At 48.3% G+C, this 27,633-nt stretch overlaps 1 protein-coding gene across 3 annotated transcripts; it reads left to right on the forward strand.

Moving 5' to 3' along the window:
* Window positions 1–27: 27 nt before the first annotated feature.
* On the forward strand, window positions 28–18,518 carry LOC310889586 (coiled-coil domain-containing protein 81-like; the record flags this gene model as incomplete). Of its 3 annotated transcripts, none has more annotated exons than XR_014576631.1 (6): window positions 28–672; window positions 968–1,053; window positions 1,498–1,583; window positions 1,822–1,927; window positions 2,202–3,310; window positions 18,183–18,518. XR_014576631.1 is itself a non-coding variant. In XM_083817261.1 (6 exons), the coding sequence occupies 6 exons, from the start codon at window positions 28–30 to the stop codon at window positions 3,155–3,157; spliced, it is 1,062 nt and encodes a 353-aa protein (XP_083673387.1). The 3 variants fall into 3 exon arrangements, 2 of the variants coding, with proteins under 2 accessions (XP_083673387.1, XP_083673388.1); XM_083817261.1 differs by lacking the exon at window positions 18,183–18,518 and having other exon boundaries at window positions 2,202–2,307; window positions 3,125–3,227; XM_083817262.1 differs by lacking the exon at window positions 18,183–18,518 and having other exon boundaries at window positions 3,125–3,176.
* Between the last annotated feature and the right edge of the window lie 9,115 nt (window positions 18,519–27,633).

Genomic DNA, 27,633 nt, shown 5'->3' on the forward strand with positions numbered 1-27,633 from the left:
AGCTGGACTGACCACACTGCTCCCTGCATGGCCTTTTTTCTTCACAAAAGAGGAGAGGAGAAGCCCTGCAACTCCCAGTACTGCTCCCATGTTTGCGAGCCACCTCTCCCAATGAGGGCAGCTCGCACAGGGGGACTTTGGGCCCTGCGGCACAGGGCTTCTCCCAGTGCTGATGAGGACCGTCTGCCACCAGGGACTTGCTGCTTTGCAGCAATGGCCGGGAATGACAAGCAGGATTCTGCTATAATTTGTGGGCCCACAGACCCATTCTCCTGCTTTGGGGAGATTCTTGGATTCTCTTGGGGGATTCCTTTGGGGTTTTCTCCACACTCCCTGTCATCACTTAAGACCTTCAATAGAAGTAGGCTGCTTTTCCAGGTTGAATGTCCAAAAAACCCAAAAGGTTGTTTTCTAGCTGAGACACTACTTGCTCCACTGGACTTTGAGCAGATTGCCTCAGACATCCAATTCCGACCACAAATAGTAGAGCAGTGCATCCACGAGACCCTGCTTCTCTTCGCTGGTGCCCTCCTGGACAAAAAGGATGTGGAATTCTTCTTCAAGGGTATCGGCATTCTTACTGTGCGAAGAAAAGTGGTCGCCATGAACTTCTACACTGAGTTCCTGCTGGAGGTGGATGGCACAGGCAACATGCTTGAAGCTCTTCTCACGGTGAGTGGTTCATGTCTCCGGGGCTTCCTGCAGCTCTGGCAATGCTGTCAAAGCTCTCTCAAACTGCTTTCTCCTTGCCTGCCTCGCCATTGGGTGAGACAGGCTCGAGGAGCTATACAAACTCTCGGTAGCACCTTGGCCTGTTTGTGTGAGGGGCTAATGACACCAAAGGAGAAAGTGCGGCGAGGATTTTGGAGAGGCAGCCATGTCCCTGAGCAGTGGGAACGTTTGCTACCTTTGGGAGCAAGGAGCACATATCCTGGGCTTCTGCTGACGTGTGTCTGTCCCATTGCAGGACTCCGAGATGACGGATATGATTGCATCTGACGGCAAAAATAAATATACTCGTATCAGTGGAAACAGTTTCATCACACTACCAACGTGAGTGCCATCTCTTCTGCAACATCTGGCTGGCCAGGGGAGCTGGTGCCCAGCTCGTGCTTTGGGTGCAGCCCCTTCATGGTGCTTCTCTCCTGCCAAAGTGAGGCAGGACCAGCTCGTTGCTGGGAGGGCTTCCAGGCTGACCCCCTGCTCAGTCCTTCTGGGCAGTGCAGATGAAGCGGCCAGTCTGCAGTTGAGGGTCCCTGAGAGTGGTGGGAGGGTGTGAGGGGACAGTGAGGAGGACTTGTGTTGGGTCTGGCGGGAAGGCGAGGGAAGCGCGGGAAGAAGCTTCTGGAGGCTGTGGGGCCCCTCAGCTCGCACAGGCCATTGTGTCCTCCAAAGGCTCGGCAGTAGCTCCCAAAGAACCCTGTCAGCAGCTTCTTAGTGTGGGACACCAAGGGAACACAGTGCCTCTTTTGACAAGTGGTGTCTATCTGTTTCCAGGCTTATACTTCAGGACCCGCACTGCAATCCGATTTCCATCAAGCCCAAAAGAGATCCGCAGCCTTGGGGCATGGGTCGCCGAAGAGGTAATGTCCCAGTGGGCTTCTGGCAGGGGGTTGCATGTTCTCCTCTCGTCCTCGCAGGGCAGGAGAGCCAATGTTGATGTGTGGGGCATGGGAGAGAAGGCAGCTGTGTGGGACAAAATGCCCCAGGAATGGTGGCTCCCAGGGTCGGCAATGAGTGTGGGTGGGCACGGCTGAGCAGCTCTGCTGCTGCCGCTGCCCTGCACAGACACAGAGGTGACATTGTGGTGTTCTCTTGCAGTGAGTGTGCTGGACCCGGTGGTGCTGGCTCAGAGGAGGGTTTCTCTAGCCAAGATGGCAGAGAAGAAAACAAAGGAGGATGAAAACAAGCAAGGTGACCAAGCCAGGTGAGCCAGCTGGAGAAGTGTTGTGGTGGAGTTGGGGGACATAAAGGCAAGAGCCTTCTGTGCCAGTAAGAAGTTTCCCTCGGCTGCAGTGCATGTGCTCATGCCAAAAAGCACTGGAAACATCAAAGGGACAGCTGTTGTCCTGGTGGAGACGTGGTCTTCCTCCTGCAGAAGCACTTTCTGCTGCTGGAGCTAAGGTGTGAGCTGCGAGCCCAGCTCTTAGAAACTGCCTCCAACAGTACTCCCGTAAGCTCAGCCTGCTGTGTCTTTTTAGATTCCTGCCAGCAATTCAAGAGAGGTCTGGGGAAGAGCTGAAGAAGCCAAAACCTCTAGCTCATCCACGGCCATCCACGGCTTTTCCTCTGGACCCTCCAACAATGGTACGCCATTGGTATTTGCCAGCCCCGTTCCACTTTGCAGGCTCCAGAGCAAGGCAGAAGCAGCAGCTGATGCTGCCCACCATCCCTGTGCTCCTGCATGTGCCCAGCCCCAGGAGACTAATGCTGTACGCTGTTGTGTTTCCCTTGCCTGCAGGGAGTGTGCCCTGTGCGCACTCAGACAGAAGAAGGACGGGAACGAATACTGATGGGCCACAGGCTCAAAAAGATTGAAGCTGAAATCTGGGACCAATACTATGTATGCATATGGAGTAGGAGCATGGAGCATGGCGTGTTTTCAGAGCCCCCAGGAAAAAATGCCCCCAGCAGGCATTTGCCCTCCTCCTTGGGAGGGAGGGGAGCAGTGCAGGTCTCCGTCACGGCAGCGTTACAGTCACCACGTGGCCACTCAAGGGGCCTGCTGTCTGCCCGCTCCCCTGCACGTTGCCGTGCGGGAGGAGCTGTTGCAAGGAGCAAAGGGCCAAGCCAGCAGCGAGCTGGGCATGGGCACGGGTCTGCCGGGGGACCGTACCTCTCTGCGAGGGATCAGAGCCCGCGGTACCTGCGCTCTGAAGACTAAAGTGAGCTTGTGTGAGGCACCTAACTCAGCAGAAGCACACCCCCAGGCAGAAACGGCAGGCCGTGCCCTGGGCTCAGGGAGCAAGGGCTGCAGCCTTGAAAGCGCTGGCTGTTGGTAGCAGACCCCATTGGAGAGGGTAGCCCACTGCTGCTCAGCGCCATTTGCTGCAGGAGTGCACTGGGAGGGGCAGCCTCAGCTCCTTGCAGCAGTTCTTTAGGAGACTCTCTTCTCATTTTGCAGAGACCCTTCTGCCAAATGCTCAAGTGCTTGTGACGTCCTTCCCACATCGTGAGAAAGGAGTATGATCAGATGCTGAAAGAGAGGATGAAGCAGAATGAGAAAGGCCAAAGCGCTGTGAGCCAGAAGGCACCAGAGGGATGGCAGGAAGAGCCACAGCCCGCTCCATGTCCTTCACCTCTCCAGAAGGTATAGAAGAAATCACCACTTGCGCTCCCGCTCCTTGAACTATTCGCTCTAAACGCCTGAAATCTCCTTTCATGGTTCTCAGGCTTCTCTAAGCGATTCACCACTGCCCGCCTGAACTATGAGTAATGGGTAGTAATCAGTGGGGTGACCCAGCTCTGGGCGTTTTCTAGTTATGTCCCTGACCTGGGCCCCAAGTAGGCAGCACTCTTCCTTACGGCTCAGGTATGGTCTGCAAATAGGGCCCTCTGTTCCTCTGAGAAGCGAGTCACCCACCACAACCACCCTTCTTGCTTTCCTGGCAGAGGCAGTCTGAATGCACGGAGTCCACTGCCTTGTCCTTGGTAACCTCTTGGGGGAACCTTCCTGCGCATCCCCACTTACCACCCCTTTAATGTACAGTGCTGCAAACTTATTCTTTAGGGGGACCTGGGGACGCGAGGTAGGCAGAGGGGGTGTCTGCCCACGATGCGGAGCAGGGACCCTCTCCCAACCGTCCCTATCCCTCAGGTCCCCCTCCTCTGCCCAACAGGGACCGGGAAGGGGGTCCACCACCAACTGTGGAGTATCTCCCTGGTGCCTCTCCCTCTGGCACACCACGGAGCTACTCCACCAGTCGATCTCCAGCTCACAGTCCCTGATAGCCTTCAGTCTCTCAACCTCCTCCTTCAGCTCTGCCAATGTGCCGAGCAGATCTTCAACCGGTTCGCACCTCACGCAGATGGAATACCTGCCGCTCTCCCACGGCAGCAGCAGGCTCTCGCACTCCCTGCAGCCAGAGACCTGTGTAGCCACAGTTCTGGACAGGCCTCGATGCAGGAACCCCCCTGCGCGTCGCGATCCCCCCCTCGGCTGCGCTGAGCTGCGGGATGTGCCTGCCTCGGGGCCGCTCCTCTCAGCCAGTGACCGTCGGTGTGGGCGGTACTCACGCGCTGCTGGCCCCTCCCTGCTCGCAGTGGGCAGCGACGCGTCCCCGCCCTCCCGGAGGCTGTTTCGAGGCAGAGGCCGTGCGCGCAGTCACCGCGGTCACCGCTGCCCTGGCGACGCCCGCTCCCCTCAGCCTCTCTCCTGAGAGCTGGCGGCTGCGGCCTGGTTGCGCTGCTGTGGCGGGCCGCCCGGGCCGCCCGGGCCACCCCTGGCGAAGCAGGGGCCCGAGATCCCCCTGTAACTCCTGGTCGGGCGCTGGGCCTGCGGCTGCGGCTGCGGCTGCTCTGCTGCGACGCAACTGACCTCAGCTACTGAGATGAGGCCCCGAGCAACCTGATCTAGTGGGTGGCGTCGCTGCCTGTGGCAGGGGGCTGGAACTAGGTGACCTTTGAGGGCCCTTCCACCCAAGCCATTCTATGATTCCTTTTGCTTGCCTAAACTAGAGGTCTTTAAAATACTTGTACTTGCTATTGATTCAAAGATCGGAAGTCCAATTTCTTTAAGTGCTATATTCTTTATTAGCAGCGCTGGATGCACGGGGGATCTCTCCGCCTATCGCGCATACCCGAAGTGAAAAGCCGTCCCAAATTTATACAGCAGAGTGATGAATATTTTATTAATGCCTATACATATTCATTATCTAACCTCGCCTACTCTCGCTTCTCATGCTAGTTAGTTTTTTGTGTCCTGCGTCTGCGCAGATCCTCTCGGTGGTCTTGGGCAGGGGTCGTCGGGCTGTGGTCGGTGGTCTCAGAGAGGAAGGCCATAAGTCTTCCTCACAGTGTACTTTTCACCCGTGGTCAGGATTCTGCTGAGTTAGCTTTCTTCCTAACCGCAAGGACTGGTTTTCGCCGATTCTTCTGCTTATTATTTTCTTATCTTGGATTCCAATGTCCTGTTCGAGATATATTGCCCATACGTGTCCTATTTCGAGCTACATTGTCCGTACATCTGTTTCCTGTCCTATACCTAATGTTCTGTTTTCCTAAATATTTACATTTTTAACCACAAAAGAGGTGAGGAGAAGCCCTGCAACTCCTAGTACTGCTCCCATGTTTGCGAGCCACCTCTCCCAATGAGGGCAGCTCGCGCAGGGGGACGCAAGTCGATGGGGCCAGATGGGATCCACCCAAGGGTACTGAGCGAACTGGCGGAGGAGCTGGCCAAGCCACTTTCCATTATTTATCGGCAGTCCTGGCTATCAGGGGAGGTCCCAGTCGACTGGCGGCTAGCAAACGTGACGCCCATCTACAAGAAGGGTCGGAGGGCAGACCCGGGGAACTATAGGCCTGTTAGCTTGACCTCAGTGCCAGGGAAGCTCATGGAGCAGATTATCTCGAGTGTCATCATTTTTAACCCTTACTTATCTGGAATCGCCTCAGCTTCCTTAATCAATCCCCCCTTTTCTTTTCCCCATGCAAATTCCTTTGCATTGCATGCCTTTATCATTAGCGGTAACGCAGTAACATACATACAAATATTCCTATGACCAATAACACAACTAGATCAATAAAAACTTGTTCTAACCATTGAAAGTTGGTTAACCACGAGGTTAACTTATTCCATATTTCCTCAAAGCCCCGCAAAAGGTTATCCTTACTAATCTCATACAGAACCTTTGTTTCCATATTTCCTCTAGGTCGGTAAAGACCTTTCCGAATACAAAAATTCTTCTTCCCAGTCTTACGATATGCACCCCTCAATACCTTGTCATGTACTTTCGTCAAGGAAGCTAATATAGCCATTCGTTGTAAGAATTTCCAATTCCAAACAAGTATTACAAAAGACGATATTAAACTTATACCAACTAATATCAATAGAACAATAATTGGGTGACACAATGTGTTCAAAATCCCAGTTGCGGTTGGCGACCATCCAAAGAGTGTGTCCCACCAGCTGTGATTTGTGTCTTGTTTACTTGATCAACTGGTGGGATACCACTGGTGCTGAATATAAAAAATCACACCCGACGATTCTAACAAAGTTACAAATACAAAAGTTGGAATGATTTTTGCTAGGTAGAGGTATGTTTTGCTTATCTACTTCTACAAAAGCACAAGCAGTTCTTAAACACACACAGCCTTGACCAATATATACAAGCACAGTCTTTTGACTAGTATTTGGATGAATTTCAAAGTGGCAAACACCTTGCTTAGTGTCAAGACATACATCCTGAGCATCAATTGTGTTGCTTTCACAAATAAATCCTTGTTGTTCTTGGGTAACACATGATTCTAGATTTACAGACTGCCATTTCCCGTTCTTCATCCGGGCCCAGGTTCTATGCTCCGAAGGACAGAGCACTGTTTGCTTATGGTTTAATCCTAGTGCAATGATGGGGTGAATAACATAAACTGTGGCATTACGTATAGTAAGCACAAAGGCAGTAGCCATGTTAATAATGGGATCATAGGTAAAATTTACCAGAGTCCACCAAGACTGGAACTTCTTTTCAAAATCATTGGCATTGTCCCAAACAGTCTTTCGGACTTCAGCCGGAAAAATGCCTTCACTTCCTTCCCTAATGATCAAGGCAGCCGTTGCCTGCATCCAGAACTGTACCTGTATACAACTAAGAGCTAAAGATACATTATCTTGAGCCATACTAAGTGCATCTATTATTAGTTTGTGGTCCTGGCCTTCAGCCTTTTCCCGTATTGGTAACACCTTTGAAACTTGCCATTGGCTAGTTCCCAATGCCAATAAGGATGATTGTAGGGGCTGTTTTAGTTTTGTTGCTGTGGCTAGCTTATTCATTAGTATTTCTGAATCAATTCCATTTAAAACTCCTAATCCTGTTCCTAGCATTCCAGTTAAGTCTCTTTGTGTTCTGCCCCTGAAGTGCGCTTGCTTTTGTGACCATATTGTCCAGCCTTCAAATGATGTCTTTAGGAAAGGAGAGCAGGCTGGTTGAACTGCTGAGATGTTAATTTGTATTAGCAATTCAACACGCTTGAGAATTTATTATGAGGCTCTCGCCTTCCTTGATCTCGAGCTTTTGGCCATTATTAGTCCAAAAACAGTTAACTGCTACAGTCTGTGTTAATACAAAATTATACCAACAATCTAATTTACCTGGGCGGATACAACCTTCTTGTTGGCCACTTTTGGAAGTCGGTTTTACTAAAATCCCCATTACTTTCTCGTGGGCTGTTCCATTAATCATTCGGCACCCTATTTCAATTTTGTCCCCTACAGTTCTTTGGTGTGTCCACCCTTCCCCTAATTTTTGCCATTCTGATAATGCATGTAAATGATCACCATTCATTCGCCAAATAACCACAACTGCTAACTTTCCATTAATGCTCTTATCCTCTGTTGTTACGGCTTCGGACCAAGGCCACTCACCATTCTCTGCCATAATAGAAGCACCTTCCAATTCTTGAATCACAATTACAACTATAAGCCACAGAAATAAAACAATTCTGTTAACTAAATTTCTGCTAACTACATTACTAAACACTCCTGACTGTAGCGTCCTCATTTTGCTGGACTAAACTTTAGTTTCAGTTCACTGTCACCCGGCATTACTTTCCAGGGGGCTTCTGAGCTTTCTTCACTCTCGAATAATGTTTATGTTACGTTCGCTCTTCTGGTTGGGTTCACTTGATCTGGAACCGATCTTGTCTATTCGGTTTTCATTCCATTTCGCCTCCTGGGTTCCTCAGATTCTTTCTGTGAAATCCGAAGTTGTTATATGCCGGTGGAGGGTATTGCGGATGTGGTTACATATGCCGAGCAATGGTTTGCATCGCTGTCCGGTTTCAGGTTGTCTTTCTTAGAATCAAACTTTTCAGCATTATAAATGTTAACCAAATTAGTACCCCTACAATCACCAATATAATTATCGTCTCCAGTAAGGACTTAACCCAATTACTAATATTCCATCCACTAAAAATTTTATCCAACCAGCTTGTTGTCATATCTTTCTCTTCCTGCTCTGCATCTTGTTCCACTCAAGCCAGTTGTTCTATGACATGTTCTACATCAATAGTCACATTTGAAATGTGGATGCAGCAATGATCAATATGATCTTTTAGAAATCCGCATACTCCATGTTCCTTTAATAACAGTGTATCTAATGCCAATCGATTCTGTAGCACCATTTTAGTTGTAGCTTGTTGTTGGATATTAAGGTCTCTCAAGCCTTCTTTCGTGGCTCTCGCGAGCCTACTCACTTGTCCTGTAAGTTTATAAATCATTTCCCTATTTCGATAAGTAGCTACCTTTGCAAATAGAGATTCTAATGCCTGACTGAATTTTATTCCATCCGAGGGTTCATGCCATATATCTTCATCTGCCCCTTCTTCTAAACTTCTTTTTGCTCTACTAATTTGTAGGGTTTCTGACTTTCCCTTAAAAGGAGACTTTTTCCATATTGGACACAGTGTGGGGAGTCCTAGAGTTATTTCTTTTACTTCCCCATCTATCGACAGGTGTGTAGTCCAAGTTCCATCACTGGCTGCCCATACAAATTGTCCTGGACTTTGTATGGTACTATAGCTACAATCTACTGCGACTTGACTTGCCTGGCTATTTCTTTCCGAATTGTACTTAATTCCTTGGCTAGCACATTCTGCCCTAAGAGCTATCAATAGCGGGGGTAGGTGCTTGATATCTTCATTATTACTGTCGCAAGTATATTTCTTCTCACAGGTCCACCAAGCTACCTTTGTTGACTCTTGTCTACCACTACTGTCAACCCGGCTTACTGTGTAAAACTGATCAGTTCCATTCTGCTTTCCCTGCCATTTAATACACCACGATGTATTCCCTCCATACTGGAATTTCTGCAATAAACTTACTGTCCAAGCACTATCACACTCTTTCATTCCTTTTGGCTCATTTTTCTCTTGGCATTCCCAAGTAATCTTTTCTCTAGGTCCTTCTACTATACATAGTTCATCGTAATGATACCATCCCACATTCTTCAATCTGCCTATCGTTACGAATTGGTAGTTCTTTTCACATTCAGACCTTGATGTTGGGGGACTCAGTTTCCTATAGCATTGCATAACATTTATCCTCTCTAAAATTTTCACTTCTTTACATTGAATTGTTTTATTTCCTTTTACTTGGGGCAGTGGGGAGGTTATTATACCCCACTCAAGCGGGTCCCCTGCTGCTTTTGCAATGGGCATACAAGCAATAATTCTATCAGTTCCTTTCATTATGGCAAAATCTTTAATCAATCCTACCAGTAAATTCTCTGATGGTTGCCTGTGTGGGATCTGTACCACTTGTGTCCATGGTACCTGGTCCTCCCTTTTTCTTCAAGATCCTTTTTGGTGGGCTACCAATATACCTTTATCCAATTTCGGATATACCAATATTTCTCTTATCCCATAATCTGTGCTATTTTCATGTGTTACTATGCACCGGTAGTTTCCTTCATTGACATTAGTAACACTAAACAGGGTTAGGGTGGTAGCTCCTCTCAGTTGTTGGCCCAATTCTAGGGTTTTACTTACGTACGCCTTCCCTTTCCACCCAGCCTTCAATCCTGTATTGTCCTCGGTTGTGTTTATGTGTATTTCCTGGCTCTGTCCGGAGTCATTTATTTTTTCCAGACCACCTGTAGAGAGCTAATTGTTACTGGTTTATCGTCGTGCATTCCACATTGCAAAGTAACATTTTCTCCTTTTAATATTTCCTCTTTCTTATATTTTTCTGGTATTTCTAGGAACTCAATTACAAGGTATTTACACAAAACAATTACTGTTATCGTTACTGTTGTTAAGAACCCCGACATTGTATGGTTATACACACCTCATCTGTAGTTTTGTATCTCCGATTGCTCGCACCGACCAAAGTTCAGGAACCTTTTTCACCCGAGTATAATGAATCCAAGCATCCACCCCTTCTACCTTTACAGCTGTAAAAGCAGTCAATAATACTTGATAAGGTCCGGCCCACCGTTCTTTCAGGGGTTCTTTGTTCCAGTTTTTAATGTACACTCGGTCGCCTGGCTGAATGTCATGGACAGGATTTTCCAGTGACAACAGTCGGTTCCACACCAGAACACTTTGAAGTTGAGCTAAAGTTTTGCCAAGAGACAATACATAATTATAAACATCCTGGTTCCCTGTTATATGCATATTAGGGTTTGGTTCTGGGGATTCGTAAGGCTTTCCGTACATAATCTCGTATGGGCTTACTGACATTCCACTCCTTGGCTTTATCCTTATTCTCAATAAGGCTATAGGCAAAGCTTGTGGCCATTGTATTTTGGCTTCCTGGCAGATTTTACTGATCTGTCCCTTTAGTGTTTGGTTCATCCTTTCTACCTGTCCACTAGATTGGGGTCTCCATGCAGTATGTAAATTCCAAGAAATTCCTAATAGCCGGCTTATGTCTTTAACCACAGATGCAACAAAGTGGGGTCCCCTATCTGAGGATATTCCTAACGGTACCCCAAACCTCGGAATGATTTCCCGCAATAACCATTTTACTGTCTCTTTAGCTTGATTGGTGAAGGGCTTCTGGCCATCCGGAAAAGGTGTCAACCCCTACTAACAAATACCTATATCCCCTAGTCGTAGGTAACTCTACAAAATCAACTTGCCAGTAATCTCCTGGTTCTGTTCCTACTCTAACTCTTCCCATCTCAGCATGTTTTCTTGCTACTGGATTATTTTTCAGACAAATCTCACACTTTGACATTACTGATTTTGCCATTGTTAACATATGTGTAGAGATAATGCTACGTTTTAAAAATGTTACCATTGCCTCTACACCCCAGTGACACTCGTTATGTCTTGTCTGAAGTATTTCTCGCATCACCAAGGGGGGTATTGCTACCTGGCCTGTAGCGGTTACATACCATCCATCAGAGTTCTTTCGGGCCGTTAGGAGATTTGCTAATTTCTCATCCTCTGGTGAATATCTTGGTTCCTTGGGAAGATTAAGACGAGTGGGGCCTACCTTGAGTGGTACCAAAGCCATTACATTCCACACCTCCTGAGCAATTTGTCGAGCTGCTCAATCTGCCAGCTGATTCCCTTCTGATATTTTCAAGGTTCCTCCCTGATGAGCTTTACAGTGCACAATAGCCACTTGTTTTGGTTTTTGTACCGCATTTATCAAATTTAACACCTCCTCTTGATACCTTATATTGGCTCCTTGTGAAGACAACAGCCCTCTTTCTTTCCATAATACTCTATGAACATGGACTACTCCAAAGGCATACTTTGAATCTGTCCAAATATTTATTTTCTTTCCTTTACTCAGTTCCAGTGTTCGAGTTAGGGCTATCAGTTCTGCTCGCTGTGCTGATGTTCCAGGTGGTAAAGGTTTTTCTTCAATTACTGTCTTCAGGGTTGTTACTACATACCCTGCATATTGTGTTCCATTCTCCACAAAACTACTACCATCAGTAAAAGTTCCCAGTCATACCTTTCAAGGGGTACATCCTTCAAATCTTTGCAGCTGGTGTGAGTATGTTCGATTATTTTCACACAATTGTTGCCCAACGGTCCTTCTTCTGGAACAGTTCCTAGAAATACTGCTGGATTTAACAGGTTAGTCGTTTTCAAGGTTATGTCATCTTGTTCAGTTAGTTTTGTTAGCGTAGCAACCACATAACCACCAAGTGATTATATGAAGGTGCTTTATTCGGCGCTGGAAGCCGGGGCAGGTGCCCAAATCTGGCTTCAAGTCCCGTTACGTCCCAGCCATTATTTATACATTCAACGTTACGTAAGGTATACATATTCATTACAGGTTGCAACATCAGCCTCGCATTCCATTCTAATTAGCTCTCCTCCCATTTGCACATGCGTGGTGCTCTCTGGTGGTCGTCCAGGTGGTCGTCCAGATGAAGTAAGGAGTCTTCGTCTCTGCTAAACTTTTCACCTTTCTCACTCGACGCATGCTCTCTCCGCTCCTTGGTTCTGGTTCAACTCATTTCAGCATTTTCAGGTTCTTATCAAAGGTCAGGTTGTACCTGTTCCCTCCCAAGGCTCCCCTTCAAAGATTCATTTGACTGTTCAGTATACTCCCTAAATTTCCCAGTATACATAGATTAATTGATAATGTAAGTACATTTGGCAATGCTTGATTATACTTTATGACCCACCACCTAAGAGACATTAATAAAACATCCATTCGATTCTCCCTAACACTAACAGTTTTGCCTGATATTTCATCGTCCGGCTGGGTGATAACCAGTGGCCCCCCTTTTGGTCTAAAACGGTTACCATATGTGGTACAAAAACTTCAATATGTTTTCCCATCGAAGGCAAATAATTTTCTACTATCTTTATCAAGAGGTATGCAAGAGAAGGCATCCTTTAAATCTATCATGGTAAACCATTTATATATCTCTCTCACAGATGTTAACAATGTGTAAGGATTAGCTCCTACCAGGTGAATGTCCTTTGTTATTTCATTTATTGTTCTAAGATCTTGTACCAATCTATATTCGCCATTCGGCTTCTTTACTGGAAAAACTGCAGTATTGTATTCCGATTTACATTCTTCCAAAATCTGATATTTGAGAAATTTGTCAATAATTTTCACTATCCCCTGCCTAGCTTCTATCTTAAGTGGATATTGTTTGATTTGAACAGGTTTGGCTCTTTCCTTTAATTCCACATTTACCAGTTGTGCCAGTTTCGACTTCCCTGGTACATCTGTTTCCCATACTGTTGGTATAACTGCATTTTCTGCTTCTCTTGGAATATTAACAAAAGGTTTATCTTTGATCATTAGGATTTGTCCTACTTTGGACTCAGGTACCTTCATTATTAATTCTCCATCCTCAAAGGTTATTGTTGCATCTAATTTAGCTAATAGATCCCGTCCCAAGAGTGGAATCGGGCATTCTGGTATATACAAAAATTCATGGTTTAGTTCCTTACCCCCAAAACGCAAATCAAGGGGTTGTAAGAATGGCTGTTCCTCCTCCTTCCATGTGGCTCCAATTATTGTAGTTGTCTTAGTTCCTAATCGTCCTTTTAAACTATTTAACACTGAATATGTTGCTCCTATTACATTTACAGACTAATTAACACAGAGAAAGAAGCTCCCATAACCAACAAAAAATTTAAGCCTCTCTCTTCGTTTCCTAGCTTTATTTCAACTAGTGGACCTGCTAGGGTAGATGCCCCAGGTCCCCATCATTTCTGACAGTTGTAAGTTTATCCTGCAGCCTAAGACAATTTCTTTCTGATATCAGGGGCCGATTGCCCTAGAAAGAGGCTAGCCAATTGCCTCTGTTTGTTTTCTGAAGCCAGGTCCAAATTTTTGTCTGTTTGTTTTAATTTTTTTTCTCTTTTTTTTTTTTTTCTCCATTGCATTTCAAAGTTGGTCCAAAAATTCAAAAAATCGATAGGGGTTTCTTTTGGACCTTGTTGGAACAGATTCTCAATTCCCGATTTAACCAGATTTCGGTATTTACATAATTTCTGGGGTGGTTAGGGTCTCAGTGTGGGGGGTCGTTCAGGAGAATGCAATCGTTGAAAGTTCCCTGAGCGGTCCCATTGGCAATCTGAGCTCACACATGAACTGAGGTTGTTTTAAGAGTTAGCTGCTTTTCTGTTTCCATGACAACTCTCTCCCGGACCCATCATGGTCCCTCCGCCCCAGAGGGCTCACACCGTGATTTTGAGATCTCAGCCTCGGGTTGAGGCGGAACTATTAACATTCCTACATCCTCTTCCCCTGCTCACTCAACTTCAAACAGCTCTGTTAAATACTACATGGCACACAACCTTTAGCACCTTCAACAGCCCTTTTAACACGTCCTTTATCTTTCTCCAGCCTGTACTTTTCTAATGCCAACACCAAAGGCTCAGTCAGGGGCCCACTTAATTCCATACCTTTTCCCTCCAAGGTGCTGAAACAACATACCAGTATACAACATTTCATCCTATTTTACTTCTCTCCTCAAAACAACATTAATTACAAGACACTGTTATAATCGATTGATCCATAAAGTGGCCACTTAGTTTATATAGTGGCCACCATTGATTGCAATACTTAGTGAAAGTCCTCTTGCTTTCTGCGCCCACCCCCCCCCCCCCCCGCCCCGTTCCGACAACATCCTTCCAATGTGCCAATATGCACCCAAGGAGGCTTTCTTTAAAACGTCTTTGTTTTGGATATTACCCAGTTCCTTGATTTCCCATTCCCTTTTATTTATTTGTATTAATTACTGTCGTTTGTTTCAATTTCCATGCAACCCTTTTTATTGCAGGTTTTTACTATCTTTTCCTAATCTTCTTCCCAAATGTCCCAATTCTCTGGGATTAAACTCTTCTTTCCACATACAAACTTTATTCTTTCAAATTATTAATGAGCCCCGTTCCAATCATAAATCCACAGGACTTCGGTAAAACACCTGAAGCACTCAGCCTTCCGTCTTCTAGACAAACAATACCACCTTTTCCACAAAATGTACATTTCAACAAGGCCGAATTTCAAGCCGAATGCTAATTTTTCTCATGCACTTTGTTAGTAAGCCTACACAAAACAAGGAATCACTCCTGTGTATCCATCAAGATGGGGGTTTAAAAGGTATTGAGGCGTAAATAAATTCGCTCCCCCCCTTCTTACCAAATTCCCAGGGCTCAAGCCCGAACCACCAGAGAAGTGACTCTCCATTCTACCACTTTGAAAATCAGTCAGCCCCCCTCCCCCGATACTTGGGAAACTGACCAAACACCACCGCGAATATACCAAAACTTTTAAACTGTTACTTAGATAATGCTCCCACCTTCCTCCTTGTCACACTCAAAACATTTAAGAACGAAATAGGATTGCAAGATGCACCGCCGGGCCCGTATGTTGGGCACCACCAATCAACATTTGGATAAAACAGCACTTCTTTTCGGTCTGTCATGCGCTTCGTTTGTCTCCGGCCGCTCCCCTCGCGGAGAATATGGAACCGCGGATCAGAACTCTGCACTCGCTTTGCAGCGATGCTGCGTCTGACTCACAACACAATCACGCAATCACACAGAGAGGCCCCTTGCACTTCTTGCTCACAAAATAACATTAATTGTAAGATAGTATTATGTTGCCTCTAAGTTTTTCCATTATCAGCTATAGCTCTTACCGAACCGAACCAGATGCTGAGCCTGCAGCAAAACCAGACCACTGATGCCGAACCTGCAGCGCTTTCGCGACAGTCTGATGGACAGTGCCTAGGCTTACCATGGGAATTCACTAGCCAAACCATGCGTGGCTTTCGCCGTGTCTGACCGGCAGGCTCCCAGACCAGATCGGTACCGATTACCAGAAAGCACTTTTTCTCTTACTCTTCCAGAGGTACGTTGTGAGCAGTGGGGGTCGGTCGTGGCCGATGGCTCCCCGAGAAACTCCTCGCTGCCGGCTGGAGCGTGATCAGTTCGCGAACCACCTATGCAGTGCCCACAAGGTCCCATCTGGGTCACCAAAATGTTAGCATTCATGAAGACACATAATCCACAAAGTGATTATATGAAGGTGCTTTATTAGGCGCCGGAAGTTAGGGGCATGCCTGCCCAAATCTAACTTCGTCCGATTTGTTCACTCAGTTCTCTTTTATCTCCTAAAATACTACATATGCATTAAGTTTCACAACACATCTATGCATATTCATTTCCTAGCTCCGCCTAGCCCCACTTCGTATGCTAATTATCTTATCAGTCCTTCTGCGCTTGCGTATTGCTCTCTGGTGGTCGTCCGGGTGGTCGTCGGGATGAAGTAAGATGTCTTCATCAGAGTTGAAGTTTTTAACCTTTTCTTCTTATGCATGCTCTCTGAGCCCTCGGTCTCAGTCCAAACCGCAAGGTTGGTTTGATCCAGTTCCCAGGGTCCAAGAGGCCCCAGTTATCTAGATGTCTTGCAAATTGAGCATTCTTTTAGTCCTCCTTACTCCTCATCATGAATCGGTGCATTTTCCCATGCTATCCTTGCACATATATTTTGTATCTTCCAAGCGCAGCCCCGGAACAGTACATCGCAGATCTAACACGTATTAAGCAATACTGTATATTTCATCTTCTATTACCAACACTAGAGGAAGCCATGCAAAGGATCTGGTTTCTCTCAGCTGTTGGAGTGTCTCCCTTCCCAAGCCCAGTACACGGACTCTACTCTGCCCTGCCAGCCACTCCCACAGCTGTCATCGTCCCTCCACCCCCCGCTCACTCCAGCAAATTTCATTCATTATTTTTGCTGCTTTTTCCAACACATTTTTCCTTCAATTCTGCTCTCTTGTGAGGTGAGCAGGAAGGCAATGTTACTTGCCATCTTTGAGGCCTGAGGAAACCAGGACAGTGTGTGGGGAAGAGTCCGCCCCCAAATGATGCCTCTGGTGGCTTGGATTGTTGTCCATCCCCAAATTTTAGAGAAAACCTGTCAAAGAACTAGGAATAGAAAAGTTTACTCTCACTATAAGTAATGCTGGTGTGACTGGGGGCGTGGGGATGCCGAAGGTTGTGAGGCATCACTGAGAGGGGCATGTGCTCATCGTGGCCACCATCTTGGTGTGGTGCTGACATGGTGTTGCTGACAGCCATTGTGCGTGTAGTACTGGTGCAGTGTGGATGCCCCAATAGGGATGTTCGGTGGTGTCAGAGTGTGTCAGCTGTATTGGGTGTTTTAGGGTACCAGTGCCATAGAGACTGTGGCTGTCCCAATCATTATCACTTCCAGTGGGGCAAGATGTTGTGGTTGTGCAGAGCAGGGGAAGTTCCCAGCATGGTGGCTGCTGTTCTGGGGGCAGAGGGAAAGGCTGAAGCCCAGGAGTGTGGGGACAGAGCAGTGATCCACATGGCAAGGACAGAAGGAACCCAGATGTGCTGAATGGAGGTGCAGTGTGCTGAGAGAGCCATGTCCCCAGGCCCCCTGCAGTGCCTGCTGCGGGTGGGGGAGTTTGGCCTGCTGCGCAATGCTCCTGTCTTTGAGAGGGCCTTCTTCCAGGTGGCTGGGGTGGGGTGGGGCAGCAGAAGGTAGGTGTCCTGCCTCATAAGCAGGGTCCCATGCGAAGGGGATCCCATGCAGGTGGCCTGCCAGGGGGACATGCTCAAAGTGACCACCAAGCATGTGGAAGTGGTGACCATTGGTATTGCCTGCACTGGTCCCAGCGCAGGGATGCCTCACACCATGCTAATGGCTGCACCTGCAGCTCCTCCAGCTGAGAGACAGGAGCTCACCAGGTACCACGTGTCGCCATACTCAACCTTCCCCACCCCTGATGTGGGGCAGCCCAAGAGGCAGTGTGTCTCCCAATGTGCTATGGCCCCTGACTCGGGTTTGCCTGCCACATGGAGCCCTGCTGAATAGATTTCCCCCTAGGCTGCTTCCACTGCAGTGCATACAGCTTGTGGTGCAGGACTTCTCGCAGCAGTGCCTGCATCTCTGCTTCCACACGGGCCACAGGGTGTCCCAGCCCAGGTGCTCAGGGCCTCTATCTGCTCTTGGCCCTGATGGCCCACATGCTCCTCATGCCTGGGGTGCTTGGCCTCCACGACACACCCACAGAGGGGGCCATGCCTACACATGAGGCCTGCTCTGCGACTGCAGCACAAGTGGAGAACAAGCCTCCTGGCATGCCCAAGAATGAGGCATCACCAACAGCAGAAATGGACGAGGCCTCGTCTGCTTCTAGCACCCCAGAGCTGAGGCCTGACAATTCCCGCCCCCTCCCCCCCCCACCGTCTGGCAAGGACTGGAACTGGCAGGCCCTAAACGTGCGTCCCACCCTGCTTGCTTTCCCCAGGACATTCCCAAGCAGACTCGCACAGACCATACAGCCAGTGGAAGTAATGAGCGCCTCAGTAGGAAGCTGGGTGCCCTGGTGGCCAGTGCCAGGAAAGAGAGGAAGCTGGGCTACTGCTGGAAGGCTGACGGGGGAGTGAGTGAGGCCGTTGGGCCAGAGGAGGGGTTGAGGGAGCCTGAAGCATTGGGTGAGGCCATGCAAGAGTGGGGGGGCATTGCTGAGGGCTATTGTCTTTTGCAGGTTGCGGAAAGTGCCAGCAGCAGAGAAGAAGCCTTCCTCTGGTGAGACCCTGCCCCTTGGAGCCTGAGTGCACCTCCCAGAGCCAGACTTTGTGCACAGAAGGCAGACTGTGCCCCCCTAACATGTGCTCCCCCTTTCCACAGGTTGCAACTGCAGTCGGAGAGTTGGGGCGTTCTGGAGGTGGTGGTGGGCCCACGGACGTGCCTCTGTGGCAGGTGTTGCTGAAAAAGCAAAGCCTCCACGGAATGAGCAATGAATGTGTTTTGTTGGATTTGTGTCTGTGGTTTTGTGGTAACGTCTGATATGGGCCTTGGGCACTTTGTTACTGTCCTCTGGTCGTTCCAACCACTGTCACAGGCCCTGCGGTCATTCTAACCCCTGTGACGGGCCCTGCGGTCGTTCCAACCCCTGTGACAAACCCTGCATTTGGGTCAGGGAAACGGACTGTAGCAGTGCAAGTTGCCCCTGTAACCAAGACGAAACAATGGATGAGAAAGTCGGGTCGTTTAGAATGCAGAGGAACTCCTGCTCAGACTGCGGAGGAAGATGATGATGAGATGGGCTACTCCGCAGTGGCTGGGCCATCAAACGAACAGGAAGATGAAGAGGAAGGTGTCATAAAAGCATCAATACCTACCCGAGGCCAATCCCAGCGTGAGCTACGAGATATGCAAAAGGATTTTGGTCATTGTCCAGGTGAACACCTTGTCACCTGGCTGCTCCAGTGCTGGGACACTGGAGCCAATAACTGGAATTAGAGGGCAGGGAAGCCAGGCAGCTGGGATCCCTTGCTAGAGATGCAGGCATTGACAAAGCAATTGGAAATGGAGCACAAAGCTTCACCCTCTGGAGGCGTCTCCTGTCAGGTGTGAAGGAAAGGTATCCCTTCAAGGAAGATCTTGTGTGTCATCCAGGAAAATGGACCACCATGGAGAAGGGAATCCAGTACCCAAGGGAATTAGCTGTACGGGATGTGATTTATGATGACCTAGACAATGACCAGCTATCCAAAGATCCAGAGGAAGTCAAATGTACACCACCCATGTGGCAGAAGTTTGTACGGAGTGCACCATCATCATATGCCAACTCATTGGCAGTAATGACCTGGAAAGACTGTGAGGAACCCACAGCGGATGAGTTGGCTGAACAACTCCAGCGGTACGAAGAAAGTCTGTCCTCTTCCCTACAGGCCTGTGTCTCGGCTGTGGAAAAACTTTCTCAAGAGTTCCACCAACTAAAACAGAATACTTTGGAGAAACTTTCTGAAGTTTCCGACCAACTTAGAGAGAATTCACCTTCCTCCTCACCTGTACGAACCAGTGTCTCAGCTATCAGCGGCAAGCGTCCTTCTCTTAAAGGAAGAAGATATAGTGGGTATACACCCTGTGCCACCCTGTGGTTTTACCTACGTGACCATGGAGAGGACATGAGAAAATGGGATGGGAAATCCACCTAGGAAGCCGGCAGTGGTAGCCACAGTGCTTCTCCATGCGCCTCCCTGGTCGCTGAGACCATATGAATAGTTCCTGAAGGACTGTGTTAGTGGTTAAGGCCTGAGGACGGGAAGAAACTGGGAGGGGGTGCCAAGGGTGATGACGGAGGCCTGCCTGATAGCAGCTTCTGTCTGTCTAGCTGTTGCCTCCCTTCTGGGTTGTTGTGAGGAGCGTCTCAGAGGAAGTTGTGCAAAGGGTCTGGTTTCTCTCAGGTATTGGAGTTTCTCTCTCCCCACCCTAGTATAATGATCCTGCCCTGCCACCAACCTCTTCCCTCCCCCACCTTAACTATATGTTTTTATTTTTTTCCTTTAATTCTACTTGTTTGCTAGGTGAGGAGCAAGAACACCCTTGGCTGCCATCTTTGAGACCTGTGTGGTCGGAAGGGTGTGTGGGGGTGAGACCGACCCAGACTTAGGCCTCAGTGGTGGACCACTTTTGCATTGGGCCGCTCGTAGAATCATAGAATCACCAAGGTTGGAAAAGACCTTCAAGATTGTCTGGTCCAACTATCACCCCACCACCAATGTCACCCACTAAACCATGTCCCTAAGCACCACGTACAACCTTTCCTTGAACACCCCAAGGGATGGTGATGCCCCCACCTCTCTGGGCAACCCTTTCCAATGCCTGACTACTCTTTCTGAGAAGAATTGTCTCCTAATTTCTAACATAAACCTCCCCTGGCGCAACTTGAGGCCATTACCTCTAGACGTATCACTAGTTACCTGTGAGAAGAGGCCAACCCCCAGCTCCCCACAGCTTCCTTTCAGGTAGTTGTAGAGAGCAATAAGATCTCCCCTTGTGAGAAACAAAATTGTGTTTTTGCAATAGAATTTGTTTTTGCATTCTTCAGCTCTCAGCAACCATTTTCCCCCCCTACTTACTTTTGCTCTCAGTCACGGGAGAGTTTTCTTTGCTCCAAAACTGTGCTCAATGTTGCAATTATTCAAGATACTCTAGATTCAGTGCCTTTAACTCTGTTCCATGACATACTAGTTCTTTGTTTGTTTGTTTGCCAGACAGCTGGCAAAACCTGAAAAATCTATCAGCAAGATCTGAAAAGCAGAGGTATGGTAGGCAGACGGCATCTCTTCAGAACAGACTGCCTCGCGCAGAGACCACAGGGAAAGATCCTTTACTGACACCTGGTGGGTAAATCTGCACACTGCGTGTAGAGATGCATTAGTGTAGAAGTGTGTCACAAACACTTGCTAGATGAGAAGGCAAACCGATACGATCCTTTAGTTAAACATCTGTGCTATGGCTTAGGTTCACAGACTGTTGGCCTGGTTTGTTTATCTAGCCTGCTTCTCTTTCACTCTCCCAGACTGGCATGTCCTTAAGAAACCACTCTCTCTTCCTGACTGTGATATTTTTAACCATTTGCTTGTCTCCAACAGACGAAGGTAGAAAGCATTGTTACTATCTACTTGCATTATTTTATAGATGGGAGGTGCTACTGAACGGGAAATGATGCAAAACAGACTGTTGTGTGGATGACCTCTATGTTACATGAGACACACAGAAGTATTAACTGATTAGGGCACGAAGTCAGACAGATGCTAAAGAGGGAGATGGATCTGTGCGAAACAGGCCATGGTCCCTCACCTGTTGAACTCCACCAAGCCCACAGCCTCTGCTAGCAAGCTGTAATTGTATGCCATCAAAGAACACTTGGCTCGCTGTCCCCAGGTGCAGGGGCTTTTCTCCCTCTTCAAGACATGAGCAGAGATTCATGCACTTTCTGAGTTGATAAACTGGTATGAATTCCCACACTGGTCCTTGAGACATGCATTGACCGGTGTCTGAAACTGCGAAGTAGCTATTTACTCTAGCGAGACCTTCACGTTTCACCATTTCGACCTCCGGCTACTGAAGTTCTATTTTTTTTCTTCTAGCACCCCAGTAGGTTGTCTTGTGTGTACCCCACTTTGGAGACCCCTAGCCTATAGGTATGCAAATACTCTGAGAGGAGAACACAGCTGTACTAACAGGGCTATGTCACAGACATGCAGTCAGCCCACCCCTGTGAATTAAACAAATTTCTGCCAAGATAATTCTATCCTAATTTCATACTTCTCAATATTTGACTCTTTTTGACAGTATTTCGTAGTATCAGCTATGGCAAAGGTACTTGTATGGAAACTATGCAGTCCTGAAGCTTTGAAATCCATTACTCCTGTGAGACATGCCAACATTTGCAAAAAGTTCTAAAGTTTGTAAAATGTCTGAAAAGTGCTACTAATACTAAAATATTTTTTACCTGAAATGACTGAATCATATTAAAATGCATGCATCTCATCACGGCCACCATCTTGCTGTGGTGTTTTTATGGTGTTGCTCCCTGCCCTCTTGGGTGTCAAAGGCCACCATCCACTGGTGCAGTTTGGATGCCACACCAGGCATGCTTGGTGGTGTCAGAGTGTGTCAGCTGTCCTGGGTGTGGTGGGGTACCACTGCCATAGAGACTGTGGCTGTCCCTGTCAGTACCACTGGGGCAAGAGGTCCTTGAGGGATCCAGGACGTCTGTCCTTGGGTCCCGTCCTGAACAGATTTTCCCCTAGGCTGCTCCCACTGCAGTGCGTACAGATGGTGGTGCAGGACTTCTCACAGCAGCGCCTGCGTCTCCGCTTCCATACGGGCCACAGGGTGTACCTTGAGCTGTGTCCCAGCCCCGGTGCTCAGGGCCTCTTCCTGCTCTTGGCCCTGATGGCACACATGCGCCGCATGGCTGGCCTCCACGACACACCTGCAGAGGGGGCCATGCCTACACATGAGGCCTGTGCTGCGGCTGCAGCATAAGTGCAGGAGAAGCCTCCTGGCATGGGCATGCCCAAGAGTGAGGCATCAGCAACAGCAGAAATGGATGAGGCCTCGCCTGCTTCCAGCACCTCAGAGCTGAGGCCTGACATCGGGTGCCCCCCAGGCTGGCAAGAACTGGTTATACTATGAGCCTGAACTCATGTCCCACTGTGCCCTCCTCTGCCAGGACATACCCAAGCAAGCTTCCACATATGATGCAGTAGGTGGAAGAAATGAGGTCCTCGGAAGCAATCGGGATACCCTGGCGAGCAGAGAATTAAACAAATTTCTGCCAAGATAATCCTATCCTAATTTCGTACTTCTTAATATTTGACTCTTTTTGACAGTATTTCATAGTATCAGCTATGGCAAAGGTACTTGTATGGAAACTATGCAGTCTTGAAGCTTTGAAATCCATTACTCCTGTGAGACATGCCAACATTTGCAAAAAGTTCTAAATGTTTGTAAAATGCCTGAAAAGTGCTCTTAATAGTAAAAGATTTTTTTTTTTTTTTTTACCTGAAATGACTGAATCATATTAAAATGGAGTGAGCGTCCCCCAAGTTATGGTTGGCCATTTAGTTGTGTGGAAGTAGAATATTTCATAGGTCTCATAGGCTTTTGCATGCCTCACTAGATAGAAAATACCTGCAGCATGATGTGATGGCTTTGCCGAGCCATTGTGATCCAATTATTGAAGAAGTGAGTATTTGAAAGCATGTACTGCTTAGAGCTTCCTTAACCAACTGTCTGGAGCTCCCTCACCTGAAGGAATCCACACAAAACCACTCTGTGCTGCAATTTACTGCATCCTGCTTATCTGACATATAGCTGTAGTTCTGTGAGAAGTGTGTTGTATCAGCAAGAGGTGTATGAACTCCGTAACTGCTCTGCTTGGGTGAAAGTGGGAACTGGACAATTTAAGGAAGTCCTGGTATCCCCAAAAGGAACTACATCATATTATATGTATACACATTACTCTCCTAAAACCTGCAGGTGTTTAGATAAATAGAATTTCTGGACCAAGGATAATCTGTCTGAGCAATTCCCTGTAGAATGTCCTTTTGACCCAGGCAAAATAGTGCATTTAACAAATTCCTTGGAGTGCACAGGAACTAAGGTACTCCAATTGCAGTCCAGAAAGAAAAACAAAATCTTAAACCAGAAGTCTAAGACACTCTCAGGAGAAACTGAAACTTCAAATAAAGCAACTGGACAGTTAGAAAACCACCAAATCCCTGCCTTAGCACTCCCTTATATCATTTGCTTCCCCAAGGAATCGCTTGAAGAGGAGGAAGAGACTAAAGAGGCTATTTTAGATTTCCCTTGCCCTCCTCCTGTAACACTGGAGGTGCCCCAGGCACCACTGGAATATCAGGACAAGCTGAATTTTTCCCCAGTCACCAGCAGAACCCACCACCAGATGGGGCAGGCACCTTTATGGCTGTGGTGGTTTTACCCAGCTGGGCAGCCGAGCTCCACCACAACCACTCTCTCACTCCCCCTCCTCAAAGGGAAAGGGAGAGAAAATAGGATGAAAAGGGCTCAAGGGTTGAGGGAATGTCAGGGAGATCACTCAACAATTCTTGTCACAGACAAAACAGACTCAGCATAGGGAGATTAGAGAAATTTATTGCCTATTACTAACAAGCTAGACAAGTGAGAAACAAAGAAAACAAACTAAAAACACCTTTCCCCCATCCACCCTCTTCCACCTCCTCCCCGTGAGCAACCCAGGGGAACACGGAATGGGGGCTGCGGTCAGTCCCTGACACTTCATCTCCACCACTCCTTTGCGGTCCCTCTCTGCCCCTGCTCCACGTGGGGTCCCTCCCACGGGATGCCGTCCTTCCTGAACTGAGCCTGCGGGGGCTGCCCACAGGCAGGAGCTCTTCAGGAACTGCTCCCACACGGCTCCGTACCATGGGGTCCATCTGTCAGGATGGAGGGGTTGAAGGAGCGTGAAGCATTGTGTGAAGCCATGCAAGAGTAGGGGACATTGCTGATGGCTATTGTCTTTTGCAGGCTGCAGGAGGTGCCAGCAGCAGAGAAGAAACCTTCCTCTGGTGAGATCCTGCCCCTTGGAGCCTGGGTGCACCTCCCAGAGTCAAGCTCCGCCTCCCAGAGCCAGACTTCTTGTGCAGGAGTCAAACTGTGCCCCCCTTACATGTGCTCCCCCTCCACAGGCTGCAGCTGCGCTGGGAGAATGAGGGCATTCTAGAAGTGTTGCCGAGCCCCTGGACTTGCCACTGTTGATGTTGATGCTGACAAAGTGAAGCCTCCATGGAGTGGGCAATTAACATGCTTTGTTGGATTTTTGGCTGTGGTTTTTGGGTAAGGGCCAATACAGGATGTGGACACTTGCATGCTCAGGTGTTGCTGCTGGCCAGTGTGCATGGTAGCACTGGTGCAGTGTGGATGCCCCAGTAGGCATGCTTAGGTGGTGTCAGAGCATGTCAGCTGTCCTGGCCGTGGTAGGATAACAATGCCATAGAGACTGGGGCTGTCACAGTCAGTGTCACTGGGGTTAGATGTTGTAGTTGTGCTCAGCAAGCGAAGTTCCCATCATGGTGGCTGCTGTGTGGGGAGCAGAGGTGAAGGCTCAAGCGCAAGAGTCTGGGGACAGAGCAGTGAGCTATATCACCATGCCAGGAAGAAGCAAGGCATGCAGCGCACTCCCTAAGGATCCTGGCGTGTAGGATAGAGGCAGAGCTTGCTGAGGGAGTTGGGTCCCCAGGCCCCCCTGCAGCACCTGCTGCTAGGGGTTGAGTTCATCCTTGTGTTTGATGCCCCCTTGCTTGAGAGAAACTGCTTCCAGTTTTGTGGGATGGTGTGGTCACAGAGTGTAGGACCCTGTATCAGGTTCAAGGTCCCATGCTACTCTATCTCCTCCCCAGCAGATGGGCTGCCTGGGGGAGATGCTGGATGTGACCAAGTGTGTGGAGCTGGAGACTGTAACTTTGGTCTGCCCCACTATCTTGCTGATGGCTTTTCCTGTGGTCCTTGCAGCCAGAGGGCTCATGATACACCAGGTTCTGCTCATCTCCATATTCTGCTTCATGTTTTCTTAATGTGAAGCAGCAGCCCAGGAGATGGTGTGTCTGAGTGAGCCAAAGTCGCCTGACTCATGGTGCCTGCAATGTGTGGTCCCCCTGACTAGATTTCCCCCTAGGCTGCTGCTGCTCTAGTATGTACAGCTGGCAGTTCAGGATTTCTCTCAGTGGTGCCTGTGTCTCCGCTTCCACACAGGCTGCAGCGTGTACCTTCAGCTGTGTCCCAGTCCCGGTGCTTATGGCCTCTCCCTGTGCTGGGTCTGGCTGGCCCACATGGTCTGCATGCCTGGGGTGCCTGGCCTCCATGACAGTACTGCAGAGGGGGCCATGCCTACGCATGAAACCCTCTCTGCGGATGCGGCACAAGCAGAGGTTGAGACACCTGGCCTGGATGAGGCATCACCAACTGAAGTAATGGCAGAGGTGGATGAGGCCTCATCTGCTTCCAGCACCCCAGTGGTGTGTCAGGGCAGGTCGGTAGGAGCCCTTCAACTCTTCCCACCTCCCTCCCCTCCCATCCAGTCCTCCCATTAATGTCTTTAGTTACTTTAGTTTACTTTAAAAAAATTTCTTTCTGGCTTCCATTCTTCTGTTTTGTGAACTTAGCAAGATGGAGCCCTGAGCTGCCATCTCTGAAGTCTGGGAGGACAGTGATGGTATTGGGGTGCAGACAATTCCAAAATTATGCCTTAGTTGTTGCTAGGATTGTCCTCCAAGCCGGAGGAAGCTAGGGGTGCAGCCCACTTCCTGAGGATCCCAATATGTAGGATGGAGGCTGAACTTTCTTAGGGATCTGGGTTCCCAAGCTCCCTGCAGCACCTGCTGCGTAGGGTTAAGTTTGGCCTCCTGTGCCATGCCTCTATTGTTGAGAGCAACTTCTTCCAGTTGTAAGGGGTGGGACAAAGCAGAGGATAGGGCCCCTGTGTCAGAGGTAAAGTCCTGTCCTAATGTATCTCCACCCCTGCAGTTGGGCTGCATGGATGAGATGCTGGATGTGGCCAAGTGTGCGGAGCTGGAGACTGTAACTTTGACCTGCACTGGCCTCCCACAAGAGTGCCCAGAATCCTGCTCATGGCTGTTCCTCTGGCCCCTCCAGGGGAAATGGCAGAGTACAGCTGGTTTTGGCCACCTTCATACTGTGCTTCCTGCTTTGTTGATATGAGGCAGCCCAGGAGACAGCCCTTGCTGTTGAAGGGTTACCAGGGGTTTGCCCTGACACCTCCCACCCTTTCTCCCACCACAGTCCTCAAATTCTTTAAATTCATTCGTTTTGTCTTTAAAATTTTATTTCTTGCTTCCATTCTTCTATTTGAGAATTTATGTATTGAAATTGAAATGGCATGGCTGTGGAGATATCTCTAAAATTATGCATTAGTGGTGGCTTTCCATCGCACACCCACAAAGAAAATAAAAACCAACGAAACAAAAACCAACTTCAAGACAATCTCATTAAGTTCAGGAAGAAAATAAGTCATTCCCTGCTGAGAATCTGCCTCCTGGAACCAAGGTATACTTCCAGGAGCCAGGCTCCATTCCCCAGAGCCAGATTGTACCCATTACATTTGCTCCACCTCTCTGCAGGCTGCAGCTGCACAGACAGAATTTGGGTGTTCTGAAGGAAGGCATTGCCAAGCCCCATAGGATCACAGAATTATAGAATTACCTTATAGAACCACAGAATTATCAAATTTTGCAGTTGGAGGCACAAAACCCTCTCTGCGGATGCGGCACAAGCAGAGGTTGAGACACCTGGCCTGGATGAGGTATCACCAACTGAAGTAATGGCAGAGATGGATGAGGCCTCATCTGCTTCCAGCACCTCAGTGGTGTCGAAGGGCAACTATGTGTCTGCCCAGACACCTCCCTATTCCCCTGCTGCCCCCAACCCAGTCCTCTCATTAATGTCTTTTCTTTACTTTCTTTAGTTTGTTTTTTAAAATTTTCTTTCTTGCTTCCATTCTCTGTTTTGTGAACTTATTAGGAAGGAACCCTGGGTGCCGTCTTTGAAGCGTGGGAGGACAGTGATGGTGTGGGGGTGCAGACAATTTGAAAATTATGCCTTAGTGGTGGCTTGGTCCATCCCACACCCAGAAATGGAAA

Source organism: Anser anser, assembly GCF_964211835.1.
Source record: "Anser anser genome assembly, chromosome: Z".
NCBI classification, from domain to species: Eukaryota; Metazoa; Chordata; class Aves; order Anseriformes; family Anatidae; genus Anser; species Anser anser.